Here is a 15,888-nt window from a genome sequence, read left to right as displayed (position 1 = left end):
CTTGAGAAGTGGCGTTCACGAGGCCTAGCCAGCCTAGCTACGACGATCGCGCCGCCGCGGGAACGACTCCCTCCTCACGTTTCTTTCTTTTTTTCTGTTTTTTGTTCTTCGCGCGCGCATGCGGCGCGAAGCTTTGTGCCATTTCACTTCGGTAGCGCCTCGTCTGGCTTGCTTTTGACCTGGCGGAGGCGGGCCACAGTAGGCTGCAGCCGCCAAGGCCAAAGGGCTGCCTCGCTTCCTCTCCAGCCGTTAGGAGGGTCGCATATATCTCTTTCTCTGGGCTATCTGTGCAAGGGATTTTTAGTGCGCTGAAGCACGCCGCCTCTTTCTTTTACTTCTTTCCCCCGCACAGCTGCATACATGCCCGCCAGCACTGAAGGCGTTATGGAAAGCTTCGGAGAAAATAGAGAAAACATGCCAGAGGAGATGAGATAGGATTTTTTTGTTCTTGGAACTCCATTCGACGAATGGCGTCATATAGTGAATTTACCTCCTTTCTTCCACATAATTTCTTAACGAAGTAAAAGTGAGGACGCAGAACTTTATTACACCCACCTCATTACACCCTAAGGGAGTAGTGTCCAGATGAAGGTAGTATTAAGGAGGATTGTAGCCCTTAAAACGCCCAATTCGGCTAGTTTGCGTTTGCAGTGTAAGGAGGGGAAATCTGCTAAACGCCAAGGTTGAACAAGGTGGAGTATGCGGTTAGTCTATACTTCAATTATCTATGGAATTAGTATTTTGTTTCCGTTAGTGTAGGTCAGGTGTTTAGAAGCGGAAGTGGTTAGGGTGCTGCATCTCCACTGCAACACTGAGCCTTTCACTAACCGTAAATTGCCTCCTGTTTTCAGTTCTTCTTTGCAAAAGACAACATGCTCGAGCAGCCTGTAGCACTCATGCTTGAGTAGTCCAAGCGACATGTTTAAGATGATTTATATGTCATCTATTCTTCGAGAGAAACACAAGGTAACGCCAGCAATATTCTGATTGGTTCTACATTGAATACACACCTTCCGCGTCGAATGCCTTGCACTTTCCATCTGGTGACAGCATGCCGAGGCGCATGAAGCCTAGCGCTGTGGCAGGCTTTAGGGCTAGCATAGAGCCGCCTACGATGGCTGCTTCACACTGTCCAGAACGCATTGCCAACACTGCGTGATTAAGTGCAGATAGCGTTGATGAACATGCTGTGTCCACGGTGACGCTCGGGCCTGCGAACGTAAAAAAAAATAAACGGTCATGAATTTCATTCATTTAGTACATTAGATTTTAAGGCTATTAAAACCCGCTCCGAGCTAACGTGACTTCGTCTCGCCTTTAGAGTGTTTTGCTGAAATTAAAGTTCGAACGTTTCTGCGTGCTCCAAGTTGAATACGTTTTTTTCTGCTTTCCTACTATTCCGATGAACCCGGCTCCAGAATAAACTTATATTTGTTTAACGGCATATGCATACTCAACGAAGTACTTTGCAAGTTGCCAAGTAATAATGAATCATGGCTACATTAGCATTCTTCGTTTTGACTGAAGAACGCTCATGAGCAATACAAAAAAATGCGTATTCAGAACATTGTTACTTGCTACTGAAACAATGATAGGTGGCGGAGATTCTTTTCTGTATTATGGCCAAGCGTTGCTAAAACATTTGACTCACGCTCTCTTGTTTGAATTATTATTTTAGTTAATCTCCCGAATAGCAATTCCGCCCTCCCCACATCTTGACGTTTTTTATAAGGTCTTGCTATTCAAGATGTTGTGGTTAAACAACGAGAAAACTTCCTTTTTTTGTGCTCTCCTGTATACTGGACCGCCGAATTCTCGCCGCTCACACTATGTGGGTATCACACATAGGATCAAACTCTACACACTACAAACTAAGTACGAACACACTGAATGATGATGTGGCCCATGTTAAAACTAGCGTTTCTAAAGGGAATATGCTTTCAACTCGGTATAGCTCGCGCAATATATGGAGTTTATATTAAAAGGCCCCTAAACAAGCCAGAGGTGGAAACTTAGTTGCGACATTGTAATTGTGCACCAGCCTACACCGAACAAGTAGCCGTGAGAAATTTTCGTAACGGTGGCGTAATAGCTGCGTTACACGCGTTTGATAATAAAAAAGGCCCTCGCTCGTTTCGCTCTTTCCATAGTTATGGAGCTCCGTCCATCGGCTCGTCTCCTCCTGAGCATGTGCTTCTCCTCACCGTGCGAGGAGGAAAATTGGCGTGCACGCCTACCTGCTGTTACGTTAGGCCTTGGAATTCATCGAGGCAGACGCAATTGAGCGTACAGCTGTCTACCGGAATGCTGTCTTTCTTCCCCCCCCCCCCCCCCCCGTATCGGCACGAAACGCCGAATCTTCCTGGAGCGGGCTTATGCCAAGCGAGCCGGGCATGTTGCCGTGGATGGATTCCCAAAAAACGACGTTGGAATTCGGAGACCCCTTTTTTTGGCTCGGTGTTATCGGCATGCGAAAGGATCTCTGGAGGGATTCTCACCATTACACTGCATTCTTGCATTCTTCTACCCGAGCTTGGACATGAAGGTTTGCACGTGCTAGAGTGGACTGTCTCCCTGTCCTCCGAATTCGACCCCTCTCCTTTCTTGTGCTGTATTTGTCAGCCTGGGACAGCACCGCTGTAGCCGCTCTCATCGAATCAGTTGGGGCCTTCCACCCGACCACAGCCATCCACGCTTCTTACGAGCGTTCTCGGCAGCAGAGGCCCTCGACCTTTCACCCCAACCCTCCTTCGGACTCAACCTCCTCGTCAATATTCCAGCAGTGTAGTCGTCTGGGCGTGGTGCGGGATCATCATTGTGTGGTGCACTGGTGTGTCCCAATTGGACTTCTCGTCCTACGAGTGTATTGTGTGACTCTTTGCCTTCTTTCTGGATGTCGGACACCGGGATGGCGAGTCACAGGATTGGAGGGAGCTCCGGACACCGGTTTCAAGGCCCTCAGTGTTGACAAACTCGGGGTTCTAAAAGCCGAAGACTTTGGTAGCTGACGAGTTAAGTCGAGTGCGTTGGTTCACTCGTATTCTCTTTCACTTGTATAAATGTAAATGAGCCTACGTTCCTTCTTGTAAGACGGCGCCTCCTCACTGGAAATTATCAGCTATGTGGACGGACGCCGGGAGCCAGCTAGCTTACGAGACCAGCCGAACACCACTCCTTAGACCACGTGCAGACAAACGGGCACTTGTTCGGGTGACATGAGCAGACAACAATATTGACGCCACGGTAAACGCTTAGGGGCTGAGGATTGCCGAAATGCCGGAAGAGAAGAGGGGATTGTTTCTTGGAATTTGTGGGGCGCCCGCTGCTGCATCAGCACTGTTGATTGTGACGGCATTCTGATCTGGATGCGCGCGTTTACTTGAAGTACTAAAAAAAATTTGGATTTCGTTTAGGAACCCTTTAAAGACTAAAAAGGGAAATCATAGTTTCGACGCAAGCGCGCAGCAATGGATGTGATAGGGACAAATTGGACTGTTATACGAAGCTAGGTTCCATACAAGAACGTACTCTTTAGCAGCTAGCTCGTTTGGATCCGATCTCGCGTAAATCTTTTGAAATACATTATGAGCTGCTTTTGGTTTTGGCTGCACTAGCCACTGACTTGATAGTACCTCACGTGAACTCATAAATGCGGCTACAGCCGAAATGTACTAGAAAGCCTCATCGTTTTTTTCGCTGTGTGCGTGCTATCTGCAAGTTCTCTCATTAGAGAAAATACCCGGACGTATACGATATTCACTTCAAGTCGTGTATATATATATATATATATATATATATATATATATATATATATATATATATATATATATATATATATATATATATATATATATATATGTGTGTGTGTGTGTGTGTGTGTGTGTGTGTGTGTGTGTGTGTGTGTGTGTGTGTGTGTGTGGGTCATTCAATACCAAATTATCCAGCGGTTTTCCGACCATCACAAATATGGTTGAAAAATGTGCTCGTTTTTCTTGAAGTTCGAAACTCGTTCTGCTCGTTTATTTCTGTTGCGAAATATTTTCGCGCCTATTTGAGAGAGTCGGTAGTTTTGCGCCGACTGAGCTAAAGGGCATCAAACAACAAGTTTTTTCAAAGGAGGTTTATGCGATGCACTCGATAAAATGGTATTTCCGGCAAGCTAATGAAGTGATGTAACTATAAAACTAATGAGTATTTATGTATATCGATTCTTCGAGAGCTTTTCGCGCGATCAAAATTGAATAAATTTGCAAAGTTTGATATTTTTTTTCAGCAACAAGGTAAACTCAAAGGGTACAAATGAATTATATACTGCTGTCCTGTTCGACATACTACAAAAGAAATATAATTTAGTCGCTGAAGGTCCAGCAGATCGTCTGCAAAAAATTGAGAATATAACTTTTTTGAGAAAAGCTCTAGAAAACTTGCCTTGGTGGTCAGACTAAAAATGTGCACGATACTTCATTTGAAAGCACTATGTATTAGCTGGAAGTAGGGAAAGTTACAAAAGGGTATTATTTTTTAATTTGAGAAATACTTTTTTTTGAAATTTTGTATCTCCACCAGCTTTTCGCCGACGTAATTCAAGCGGCATGAAGCATTCGCAACGGCAATCTTCAGCCCATGCCTACTGACCTGGGATGCAGACGTCAAACATGGTGCTGTTTACAAAGCAATGGAATAGGAAATGGGGTTGCTTGGTAAGCGTTCAAAGCAGAATTCGCATTGCTTGCCCATTCTACGCACGATGTTATCTTTGGCATTGATATTTTGCAAGTCTCGCGCGACCGTAGACTGCGGAGCAGGCGAGGTTCTGTAGTGCGCTCTCGCTCAGCTGCCTCGCTGTAAAGAAAGACGACCTCATTGTAGCTAAAGATGTCATTCTACCGGCATGGTCCACGGCCAGCGTACTACTTAGCGCTTCGGAAGCACTAACTAGTGCATCGAGCTCGAGTTCATTCGACGTTTTGTTCAGTCGTTCAGCCCTTACCTTGTGTCAAAAAGAAAATTTTTGTACCACGCTGTATCGGTTACCGCTAAGACCGTCTATGTACGCCACCCAGTCTGGCAACGCGCTCGAGCGTCTCGTTGCTCTGAGGTAAGCAGTAAGCCTCGAATGCTTGGACTAACTTGTCGTAGTCCTGCTTTTCTTCTCCAGTGAGGTCGAAAGTGTTATAAACATCGATCGCCTCTTGGCCCACCAGGTGAAGCAAGATGGCGGCTTTCTGGGCGGGGCTGCGTTGCTTTCCCGGTTCCGAGGATTCTGTGGCGGTGAAGTACAGCTCGACTCGCTGCTTGAACCGAATCCAGTTCTCCGCCACATTAGTATTTAGACGCTCGAGCGCGTTGCCAGACTGGGTGGCGTATATAGACGGTCTTAGCGGTAACCGATACACACGCTTCTTTGTTTCCGTCACAGACGGGAAAGCTCAATTACGGGTAGTGAACTGCTCAGCCAAGTCGGTTGTACTCCCCGATTGTATGCGCCTTGCCCTGTTTGAAAAGCAGAGCAGTATCTGCATTGCAGCCCTAAACGATCCTGCAAAGGCTGACCCCGAAGATACCTCTGGTAAGGAATCTGAATTTTTAAAGATGGTTAGCAAGTTCATTACCTCGCAAAAGCGCAAAGCCCTGGTTGCACTGCTGGCGAGGCACGCTAACCTGCTTTATTTTGCACGGAAGGTGCATAGAGCTCAGGTAATGAACACGCACCCTCGTCATAAGATCGACACTGGATCTGCACGTGCACTCGAGCCTTATAGAGTTTTCGCTTCGGAGCGCAAAGTCACTTCAGAGGAAGTTACCGAGATGCTAGCCAGCAGTGTTACTCAAGAATCGTGAAGTCGCTGGGCTGCGCTTGTTATCTTGGTGAAGAAAAAATACATGTCCTGGAAATTCTGTGTTGACTATCGGCGTCTCAACTGACCAAGAAGGACGCGTATGCGCTTCCTCGCATCGATCGCGTCATCGAATACCTGCATTCAGTGCCCTATTTTTCTTCGGTATGCTTGCGATTCATTAGCAGACTCCCATGGATCCGACTTATAAAGAAAATACGGATTTCGTTACACCAGATGGTTTGCTTGAATTTAATGTGACGTTCGGCTTGTGTAATGCCCCCGCAACATTTGAAAGATATATAAACACCGCCTTTCGGGGCCTCAAATGGGAGAGCTGTCTATGTTACCTGAGCAACGTGGTGATCTTCGGCCCAACATTTTAAGAACATAATCATCGCCTAGACTTTTTAACCTGCTTGAAGAATGCTGCCCTAACACTCAACTAAGAAAAAGGTGGTTTCGGGGAACGTGAAACACTGCAAAAGGACCTCCCTTTATACTGGACGCAATATTGTGAGTCGGAAATTCAGCAACTACATTTGATGCTCCCTTCCGGGCCGATACTACGCCGATTTCATCCTTCTGTTCCTACGGAAATCTATACCGATGTCATTGGAATCGGCCTTGGCACAGTGCTCGTTCAACTTGACGACAATGCTTTGCGAACGTTGCCGACAATGCTTTGCAGCGTGCACGTGTTCGCATATGTACGCCCTTCACTGAGCAAGGCAGAGCCCAATTACACAGTCACAGAACAGGGGTGCCTCGCCGCCGTATTCACCGTACACAAGTTTCACCAATACATTTACGGCCGTCGGTTCTCGGTCATCACCGACCATCATTTTCTTTGTTGCTTGGTAGGCCTCCGCGACTCTTCTGGCCCACTTGCGCGATAGGCCTTACGCGTACAGGAGTTTCACTTTACGGTATGCTAGAAGAGCGGTAACAGCCACGCAGACGTTGGCTGTCTGTCACGTCTTCTTCTAGACGACTGAGTGCGCCACTGACAAGTTCGACCAGTATATCGCCGGTATTGACTCTCAATTCTGTGATCTCGTGGCTTTCCGGACAGCCGAATACCAGGACCGTTGCTTAGCCTCTGTGTTTGCCTCCGCGAATGACCACGCCAACGCAAGCTGTTTGAGGCACGAAGACACGAGGAAATCCGTAGGGATTTCAAAGAAAGAAAATTCTAGTTGTCGAAATATTTGTCCTGATTCGGGTATAAAACCCTGGACCAGTGCTTTTCCGGAGAGGTCGCTCTACCAATGGAGGTAACGAGGAAGCTAACAGCTTACAGAGCGAGGGCGAGTTCATTGACAACTCGAAGTACATGGACACGCATTTTTGCAAATCAGTTCTGCGGAATCCCGCAATGCGGCGGAAGGGTTAAGAAAGAGAAATTTACAACCACCCGTTTGTAGCGCAAAGTCACAAGAAACATATACGGATTTCTGAGGAAGAAACCTTCCTAGATGCCGAAAAATCCGTCCTAGTCTGGGAATCAAACCCGGGACTAACGCCTTTCCGGGGCGGTCGCTTTACCAGTTGAGCTAACCAGGAAGCTATGAATTGGCAGCGCACTACCTCACGCGAGGACGAGCGCGAAGGCCAGCGTGAGGACGCCATCAGACGTCAACGTAGGTGCGTCCACATCAAACGGTGCTATAGCCGCAAAACACAGACACTGTGCAAGCTGTCATTTATCAATGCACAATGAACATTGTAGAGACACGCCTTTGTAGAGACACGTTCCACTTTTCTGTTATACCGATTTCGACGACAGAGGGATCAGCTATGAATGTTTTCCGATAATTCATGCTCTTTCCATTCTAGGCTTCTCAGCGGTAAGCCCCTTCTAATATGGCAATGCTATCTTTTATCGAGATCATTTCTCATTTCCCGAAGCCACGCTTCATTGTTGCCTGGATACGGACGCATGACTGTCGTTGTTGCCTGTAGCAACTGAAGTGTTGCGCAACTGAACACATCGATGAAGGTCCAATGTCCGGATTGCATGGAGGAATGAAAAGGTTGGGAGGGAGCAAGGCGCAAAGCTAAAGAAAAAGGAAAGAAATAAAGAGAGAGAAAGAAATAAACAGAACTAGCAAATCAGGCCCGCACACTCCAAGCTTCACTTGCCACCATCTTCCCGGTAAGGGAAGGGATCTTAATTTTTTTTATGTACTATACAGTAACAGGTGACACATAAAAACACCGATTTTTTAAATCGAATCTGTACATGACTCGTTGGGATCATTTTTCTGTACGGGGAATTTATTGCGGTTTTGTGAGCTGCCACGCTCAGAGCATGGTTGAAGCGGGACGAAGCATTGCAGCTGCGGCGCAGTACAGGTACCGCTCTTTATGTGCAGCCGGAGCAAGCAAGTAAGGAGTGTGCTGAGGAATCGGCGTGCGCCGTCGTTGTTCCCGTGGCAACGGCCGCTTTTCAGGAACTGGCACGTTCGACGTACGCATTGTTCGTCGATTCCTACACGTTGCAGTAGCGATAGGCGTGTGCTTGGTATTTTGATAGGCGTATACTTGGTTGTCGCAGCTCTGCTATGGGCAGACCACGCAATTTAGGCCTCCAGAATAACATGAATACGATGAACGACGAAGAGAACAGAAATGGCAGCACGATTAGGAAAGAAAAAAAGTGACAGTTTCACCCCAATGGCTATGGCAACAAATTGAAATGTTATACGAAGGCTAGCAGCTATCTCTTTTGCATCCTCTCTCGCGTAACTCTACAATACGCTGATATAAGCTAATAGATAAGTTCTATGGAGTGAAGCGGCGTATCGTCTCAAAGCGAAGTAAGCGGTGGGAGCAGAGGCAGGTACAACTGTATACGAACCGTCTGTCGAGACAGCGGGCGCGCCAACGGTTGTAACCACGATCTTATGAACAAAGTTCGCAGTGTCTGCTAGAGAGACGCAACCCCTCTCCTCCCCTTTCGACACCCCTTCATGCTCTATTACGCGACGGAATACGGGCGGGACGTTTCCTCTCTGCTTGAGGAGCATCCATGACAGGCCTCACACGCGAGGCGATAATCGCATGGGCCACTAGTGCTACGGAGATGGCCAGCTCGTTTCATGACTGGTTCAGTTGCGTTCGTTTCCAGCGCTCGCGCGGTTTTAATCGCGCGTTAAACATACGATACCCGGGCGATGTAATCAAGTTGGACTTTAGGTGTAACATGACGGCAGCTGTGACGGCAAAATGCTACCTAGAGTGTCCACATAATTGCTATCGCATGGAAAGTTGTGCTGCAACTGCACTGTACACAGGCCCTGCAGAGACCTAGCTACGCATCTCTCCAAAGTAGCAACGTGAAACACCTTCGTGTGCTACTGTGATAAGAAATCAGTTACCAATGTTCTTTGCAGATATAGTTTGGGTGAAGTGCATTTTCTTGTCGTCTGATTCAAGCGGGATGTAATGCTTTCGCATGAACTCTTTCTTACTTTTTTATTGTGTACTTTATGCTCCAGATTAGCTGGCCACCTACCTTCATAGTGTGGACTGCTTGACATCAGTTTCGCTTTACATGCTTCAACTGATCAGCCGTAAATTGCAACATATCTTAAAATGGATTGAGCTAGCGTTCCTTTGTGTGATACTAGATGCTCTTTGGTCTTAGTTCATGTCATTTAAACGTACGCCATTCACGCCAAATAGTTTGTTTTGTAACGCGAGATAACTAGCGTCTAAACTGTGTCTGAAAAAAAAAACAATTCAGCAAATATGTTCACGTGTGCCATGTGCACGTGTGACGGTTTTTTGTTCATTGTTTATTGCGTTAGCAATTGTATGGACACTCAGGAATGGTTTTCACCGTCGCCGTCATGTTCCGTATAAACTCTAAATCGATAACATCGGTCCGCGCAATGTATGTTCTATCCGCGAGTAAAAGCTGGCGAGCACAAGCTGGCCATCTTCGTCACACGGAACATCAACCCACGTGCGAGGCCTGCTGTCGATTGCAGAAGGAAACTCCTCAAACAGAAGGAAACGCCCCGCCCGTCATTTGATGGGCGAAGGAGCAGAAAGGGATGTCTGGGGAGAGGGACTTCGTAACTCGAACAGACATGTGAACGTTGACTATAAGGGCGCGGTCGAGAGCGCTGGCACGCGCGCTATTTCGGCAGACATCCCCCAGCGAACGACTCATGTACCTTCTACGCGCTGTGAGCGCTGTGATCTCACTGCTTCGCGCTCGGACCACTGATACGACAAACTGACCAAAAACCGCTTCTTTCCCGGGAGCGGCCGTATGCCCCCACCCCCCTCCCCACCCCCCGCGCCGCACCGCCGCCGGTCCGATGAACCCCGCGGCGTTCACGCGCCGCCGCCGGAGGTGGAAACACCGGCACGCCGCCGCCGGTGATTATGAGTCCGGCGCACATGTCTACCTGAGAGATCTGGGCTTCAAGTTCTCAATCTGCGGTCGCTTGCGCGGCTTCGTTATTAACACGATTTGAGCCGCCTTCCATTGATGCGGAATCCACCTGCCTCCCAGCATTCTTATATATGCAGTTAACTTAGTTATGGTCTGATCATCCAAGTTCCTTGGCATTTTGTTCGTTATCCCTTTAGTCCAGGAGCCGATTTAGTCATGAGTTATTGCAGGCGTGCCATTAGTTCGGCCTGGCCGATTTAGTTGCTTAAACCGTCATTTTCCTGCCCTGTGTTGTCAGGTTGTGTGACGGGAATGGCTTGCGAGACGTATCTTTTCTCGATTTCCTTGAGGATGTCCTGCAATGTCCTTTGGTGCGCTTGTATTAGCCAATTTAAATTGTGCCTTTGTGCCGCCTTGGGCCCGCCAGGTTTTAACAAATATCTAATATGTTTCATGTTTCTGTCATACGTATCTGACTGTCGACGTTGTTGCATTTTTCCTCGCGTTGTTGTCTGCATAGATGATGGGAGCACTGCTCCATATTCCTGTTCAACTCAGATACCCTTCTACGAAGCGTCTGGTTGTGTTAATTTTTGGACCATCCCTCAATACCCGATGTCATTTAGTCGGCATTCTCTATTATTTCCTGAATGTCGGCGTTTTTTTTTTGTTTTTTGCGCGGTTCGGTCTTCACCGCCATTTTGAATATAGTGTGATTGCTTCCCAAGTCGGGTTGCACATTTGTCCACTGCGTGTCCGTTACGTTCTAGGTGAATGTCATATCTGGCGTAATATCCGCTCCAATGCTGCTGCCTATTCTTGTGGGAATCGATGGGTCGGTAACGAGCGTCAGGATTTCCTGTTGCGCGTCCAGCCGGAAGTTCCTGTCTTTCTGGGTTTCGATTCTGTAGCCCCATACGCCGTGCTGGACATTGTCCTCGCCTGCAATCACTACCGCTCGGTTTTCCGTCATGGATGAGGTTTTCCAAACCTGTTTGGAAAACCTCATTCTGTTTATAATCCTGTTTCAATAATCCTGTTTCAATATGTTTATAATTGGTACGTACCCTGTCTTTTTCCGATTCCTTCCTGGAGATTTCCGGGGCGGTGTCGACGCAGCATTTTAGGTGATTCATCCCTTAGTAATTGGTCTTGGAGCCATGTCATGGGCGCACAATTATCTTGTAATCTTCCTTCAGCAAATTGGGCATCTTGCTCGCTCCCATGATTTGTCTTGATCTCTGCCTTTTGTTTCACCTATTGTTGAGCGCGCTCTAGATCGAGAAGTACATTGTCTAGTCCTTGGCTCCATGCAGTGTGGTTCGTTCGTTGGCCTGTCCTCGTCACAACGCGCCAACTTGCTTCGACCTCATACTCTTGTTGCGCGATATCCTCTTCTTCCACGCTAATTGCTGCCATGCTGTGGCACTAACCCGAGAAAAGGCGAGCTTGAGGAGTCTCAAGCTGCCTGCCTCGTGTGTTTCGGCTCAGGGCGTCGGAACGACAGTTTTTCATTTTGGTTTTAGTCTCCTTCCACCGCGAAAAGTTTCGTTCCCTTTCAGTTCCGGAAGGAAAAAAATCACAGCATATCCACGGAGTGAATGATGATGAGTGGGCGAAGCTGCGGAGGTTCATCGGCAATGCGTGAATCTTTTATGAATTCTGCCCAGTACATCATCACCGACGTGAGATCAGGCGCGTTTATACAAAAGGTTCGATGAGAGTTATGACGACTCGCAGCTCACTTTAATTTTACATGTACTCTGTGAATTTTAAATGTTTAGAAAACCATTGCTTTAGAAAACATCTGGCGTCTTTCGTTAAGCAGCTGGCGTCTTTTCGTTTTGCTTTAGAAACATCTGGCGTCTTTTCGTTTTGCTTTTAGGAAACATCTGGCGTATTTCGTTGGTTTATTTCATCAATCAACGACGTTTTGAACAAAATTTTTATTGTTTAATCACGCACAGGAGAAATCTCACCAGGCACTACCTTGGAGGTAAACAATGGCTGCTAATCGGAATGAGAGACAGAAGAAGTCGGCTTTTAGCTAAAACTTACACTTCTACTTCTACTAACGTTTCCTACTGGTACATGCCAATGACTGCTAATGGGGAATGAGAGACAGAAGAATTCGGCTTTTAGTTAACGCGCACGCTGTCAATTTTTTATTGTTCAACAACGGACAGAGAAATCTCCCACCGGCACCACCTTGGAGGTCAAGATCTGGCACTAGCGTTAAGACTGGTTACGCACTACGAGGGACGAACGGGTGCCGCTTTAAGGAGCTTCGCCCCTAAAAAATGTTCCGTAATGTTTCCAAATGTTTTTTTATGCAAATGATGTTAGTGTAATGATAAAAAACACTCCATTAGCGATATGTTTACTTGCCCTCCTCTTAATAAAGTGGGATGGGGGCACGGAGTAAGATAAGAGAGGAGCGCCGACTCCGCCGCCGCCCCACGCATTCACTCGGGACAAACCGTGCAACGCGGACCCGGCGGTCTAACTCATTTCTTTGCTCTCCCCCTCCACTCCTCTTCATGCTTTCGCACATGCTTTCTCCTCTCCCCGCGTTGATCGCAACGCGTAGCGCCATCTGTCGAGGCGCTTAGAAATCATTCAACACCTGCGCTCATGAGTGCATGCGCCAATCGGAGGAGGACGGCGGCGGCGGCGGCAGGGAATGGCGCGCGCGGAGCATGTTTGTCTGCTAAAAACATATTCCCTCAGAATTCTCAATATGACATAAAACGCCTATATATGTGTACTGATACTAAAATATTAAATAAAAACATCGTAGCGCTTTTTATACGCATATGTGAAACATCGTAACATTTCTTCAGTGAAAGCGGACGAAAAATTATGCTGACCAAAAACGGCAGAGTAGAAGTACGCTTGTTTTCCACGTCTGCACGTCTGCGCGGTAGTGTTGATTGGACATTTTCGTGTTACACCCTTTGTGTAGCATATCTGCAGTGTGCTTCTTCATACTCGATGGGACAACGTGTCTTGGTACTTATGTGTGAAGACATGGAGCAACCGGACAGGAAGCAATCAAGTGTTTTGTTCCTGGCTATAAATCTGGTTACGGCAAAGGGCGAGAGAAGATTCCGCTCTTCGCGGCCCGATCTGTGACAAAAGCTATGCGCTCTATAGAAAAGAATTGGTAGCAGGCGTGCAGCATGTGTGGAGCAGACGACAGCGCGGATAGGCATGCAGACCCGCGAACGCGGCCGAGCACACGTCCGCGCCGCTGCTGTAGCAACGACAGACGGAGTGGGACAAACGGAGTCCGCGCCCGTGGCTCTGCTCGAGGACGGCGTCTCTCCTACGCCGCTTTTCTCCATTCGTAGCGCCATTTGGCAAACACACCGCGAAGCATGAAGCGGCATTGCAAGTTGTGTCCCTTCCAGACGAGTGGAGTCGGCGCTCCTGTCTATCTTACTCCGTGGATGGAGGTAAATACGTCTTCAGAGGAGCGGAAGTAACTGTAACGCGAATTCTTACTAACAGCACAAACCAGTAAACCCTTCAAACACATAGTATTTGAAGACAGTAGTCTGTCTTGGGACTTGAACGCAGAAACTTTGGTCTGTCTGTCTGTGACACGATTCAGCCACCCGGCCAAAGTATAAGCACTTGTTGAACGCTCAGCCATCTTTACCTCGTAGCTGCGCTCATACTTGTGAACATTTTACGCATACCTGAGGCGCAACATGAATACGCAAATATTAGGTGGCGTGATCCTTTGCTAGAAAATACATAGATACGTAATTCTAAAGGTCCTAGTGTTTCTTAGGCTGCGCTGAAAATGCGACGCTATGCACGAAAAAGCCCTCTGCCGAAGATATGGTGCTGTCACCTGGCAGTGGTCCTGGGTTCTGCACAAGCTCATGTTTCCCGACGCCACTGCCAGATGGCGTCCATATCTCGCGCAGCGCCTCCTCTATTTTATGAATGCCAACCAGATGCGGCCGATTCAACATAGAGGAGAACAGCATCACGGGTGGCCGCAGATGAGACGAGGACTATGTAGTACGGCCGGCAGAAAACGAGATTTGCAGCGAAGCACGTTGATACACGGTTAATTTTTTCTCATAAGTCAATTGCGACTTTTTTTTTTGACGTGCTCAATGCTTTTTGTCAAAAGGATGAGCACGATCCCAGAAGCGATAAGTCATTGAGTGTACTCTCTGTTGAGCGACACCACTGTTCCCATAAAAAGAAATCGCCAGGCCTGCGCGGAACACGCAGCACAGTCACAGCAAAAGCTGGAAGACTGGCCTTTCTAGAACCCGTTGTAGACTCTCTTGGGCCAACTAGTCTAAGTCCACATGCAAGATACTCACTACGCCATAGAACATCGTAATTTTTCTGAAGTAGCGAAGCATTCACTATGCCATTTTTCGTTATTCTGCGGAGAAGCGTGTTACCCGCTACACATCTCTAACGCCTCATGTGCACTTTGTTGATCCAGTGACTGATGAAGATGAAGATTTCCTACGTGAGACAGAGCGAATTGAATGTTAAGGCTATCTCAGTTAATTTGTTCCCTTAATTTTTTCTCTCTTTTTTATTCTCTTTCCTTAATTAAGCTAAAGATTTATTTCAAAGGTTCCGCATTTCCGAATAAGTTTACCCGCTACACATCTCTAAGGCATCTTGTGCACTTTGTTGATGCTGTCGCTGATGACGATGAAGATTTCCTACGCTAGAAAAAGCGAACTGAATGTTAAGATTATCTAAGTCAATTTGCTCCCTTAATTTCTTTCTCTCTTTTTTATTCTATTCCTTTGTTTAATAAGCTAATGAGTTATTTCAAAAGTTCTGCATTTCTGAATAATTTTACCCGCTACACATCTCTAAGGCATCATGTGCACTTTGTTGATCCGCTGGCTGACGACGATGAAGTTTTTAACGGGAGACAAAGCGAATTGAATGTTAAGGTTATCGACGTAAACCCTTAATGTTTTTTTGTCTCTTTTTTCTTCTCTTCCTTTCCTTATTTAGGTAATGAGCATTGCAAAAGCTCTATATTTGTAAACAAGTTTATATATATATATATATATATATATATATATATATATATATATATATATATATATATATATATATATATATATATATATAAAGGCACCGCGCGGTGGGTTGCGCCAGTTCACAAGGACCAACCAACCAACCAACCCCATGCAATAGGATGGAAGCATTCAACGACCCGCTCGTTACGTAATTCGCGTTGTGCAACGCGTCGTTGTTATTTTACTCTTCTATCATGCTGTATACTGCCTATGTTAACACGATTCCTTGCCCTACATGACACCTTTTAGTCTTTGCGAAGGAGTTACAAGCACCAGCGTGACACTGTAATGGTCTCGTCTGCCACGCAGAGAGCGCAGGTTAAAATCCCATGAGATCCTATAAATTTGCTTCGCATTTCATTTTTCATCTTATTTGACGCAATAGCGGTTACGGACACCGGAGGCGGCGGACAACTATAGCGCCAAAGGTGGCTGTTGTGACCTCATAACGGCTTTCGCTGTAACACTCTTCAACGCACACAATGCTCTGCTCGCGGTGGCCTGCGTGAAAACGCGCAAAAGTCCACTTACTTTAATATAAACATCTCTGGTTGCCTAAAAG

The 15,888-nt window shown here is 46.8% G+C and overlaps 1 protein-coding gene across 1 annotated transcript in view; it reads right to left on the bottom strand.

Moving 5' to 3' along the window:
* The window catches only part of LOC119391859 (fatty acid synthase), a 306,146-nt gene that overhangs the window by 210,561 nt on the left and 79,697 nt on the right, over window positions 1–15,888 (bottom strand). The window contains exon 4 of the mRNA XM_037659508.1: window positions 1,011–1,211. Coding sequence (XP_037515436.1) covers window positions 1,011–1,211 — 201 coding nt within the window. The remainder of the gene's footprint in view (window positions 1–1,010; window positions 1,212–15,888) is intronic.

Source organism: Rhipicephalus sanguineus, chromosome 4 (genome assembly GCF_013339695.2).
Source record: "Rhipicephalus sanguineus isolate Rsan-2018 chromosome 4, BIME_Rsan_1.4, whole genome shotgun sequence".
Taxonomy (NCBI): Eukaryota; Metazoa; Arthropoda; class Arachnida; order Ixodida; family Ixodidae; genus Rhipicephalus; species Rhipicephalus sanguineus.
Note: the sequence above shows the minus strand (reverse complement) of the source record. Positions and strands in the feature narration are given on the sequence as shown.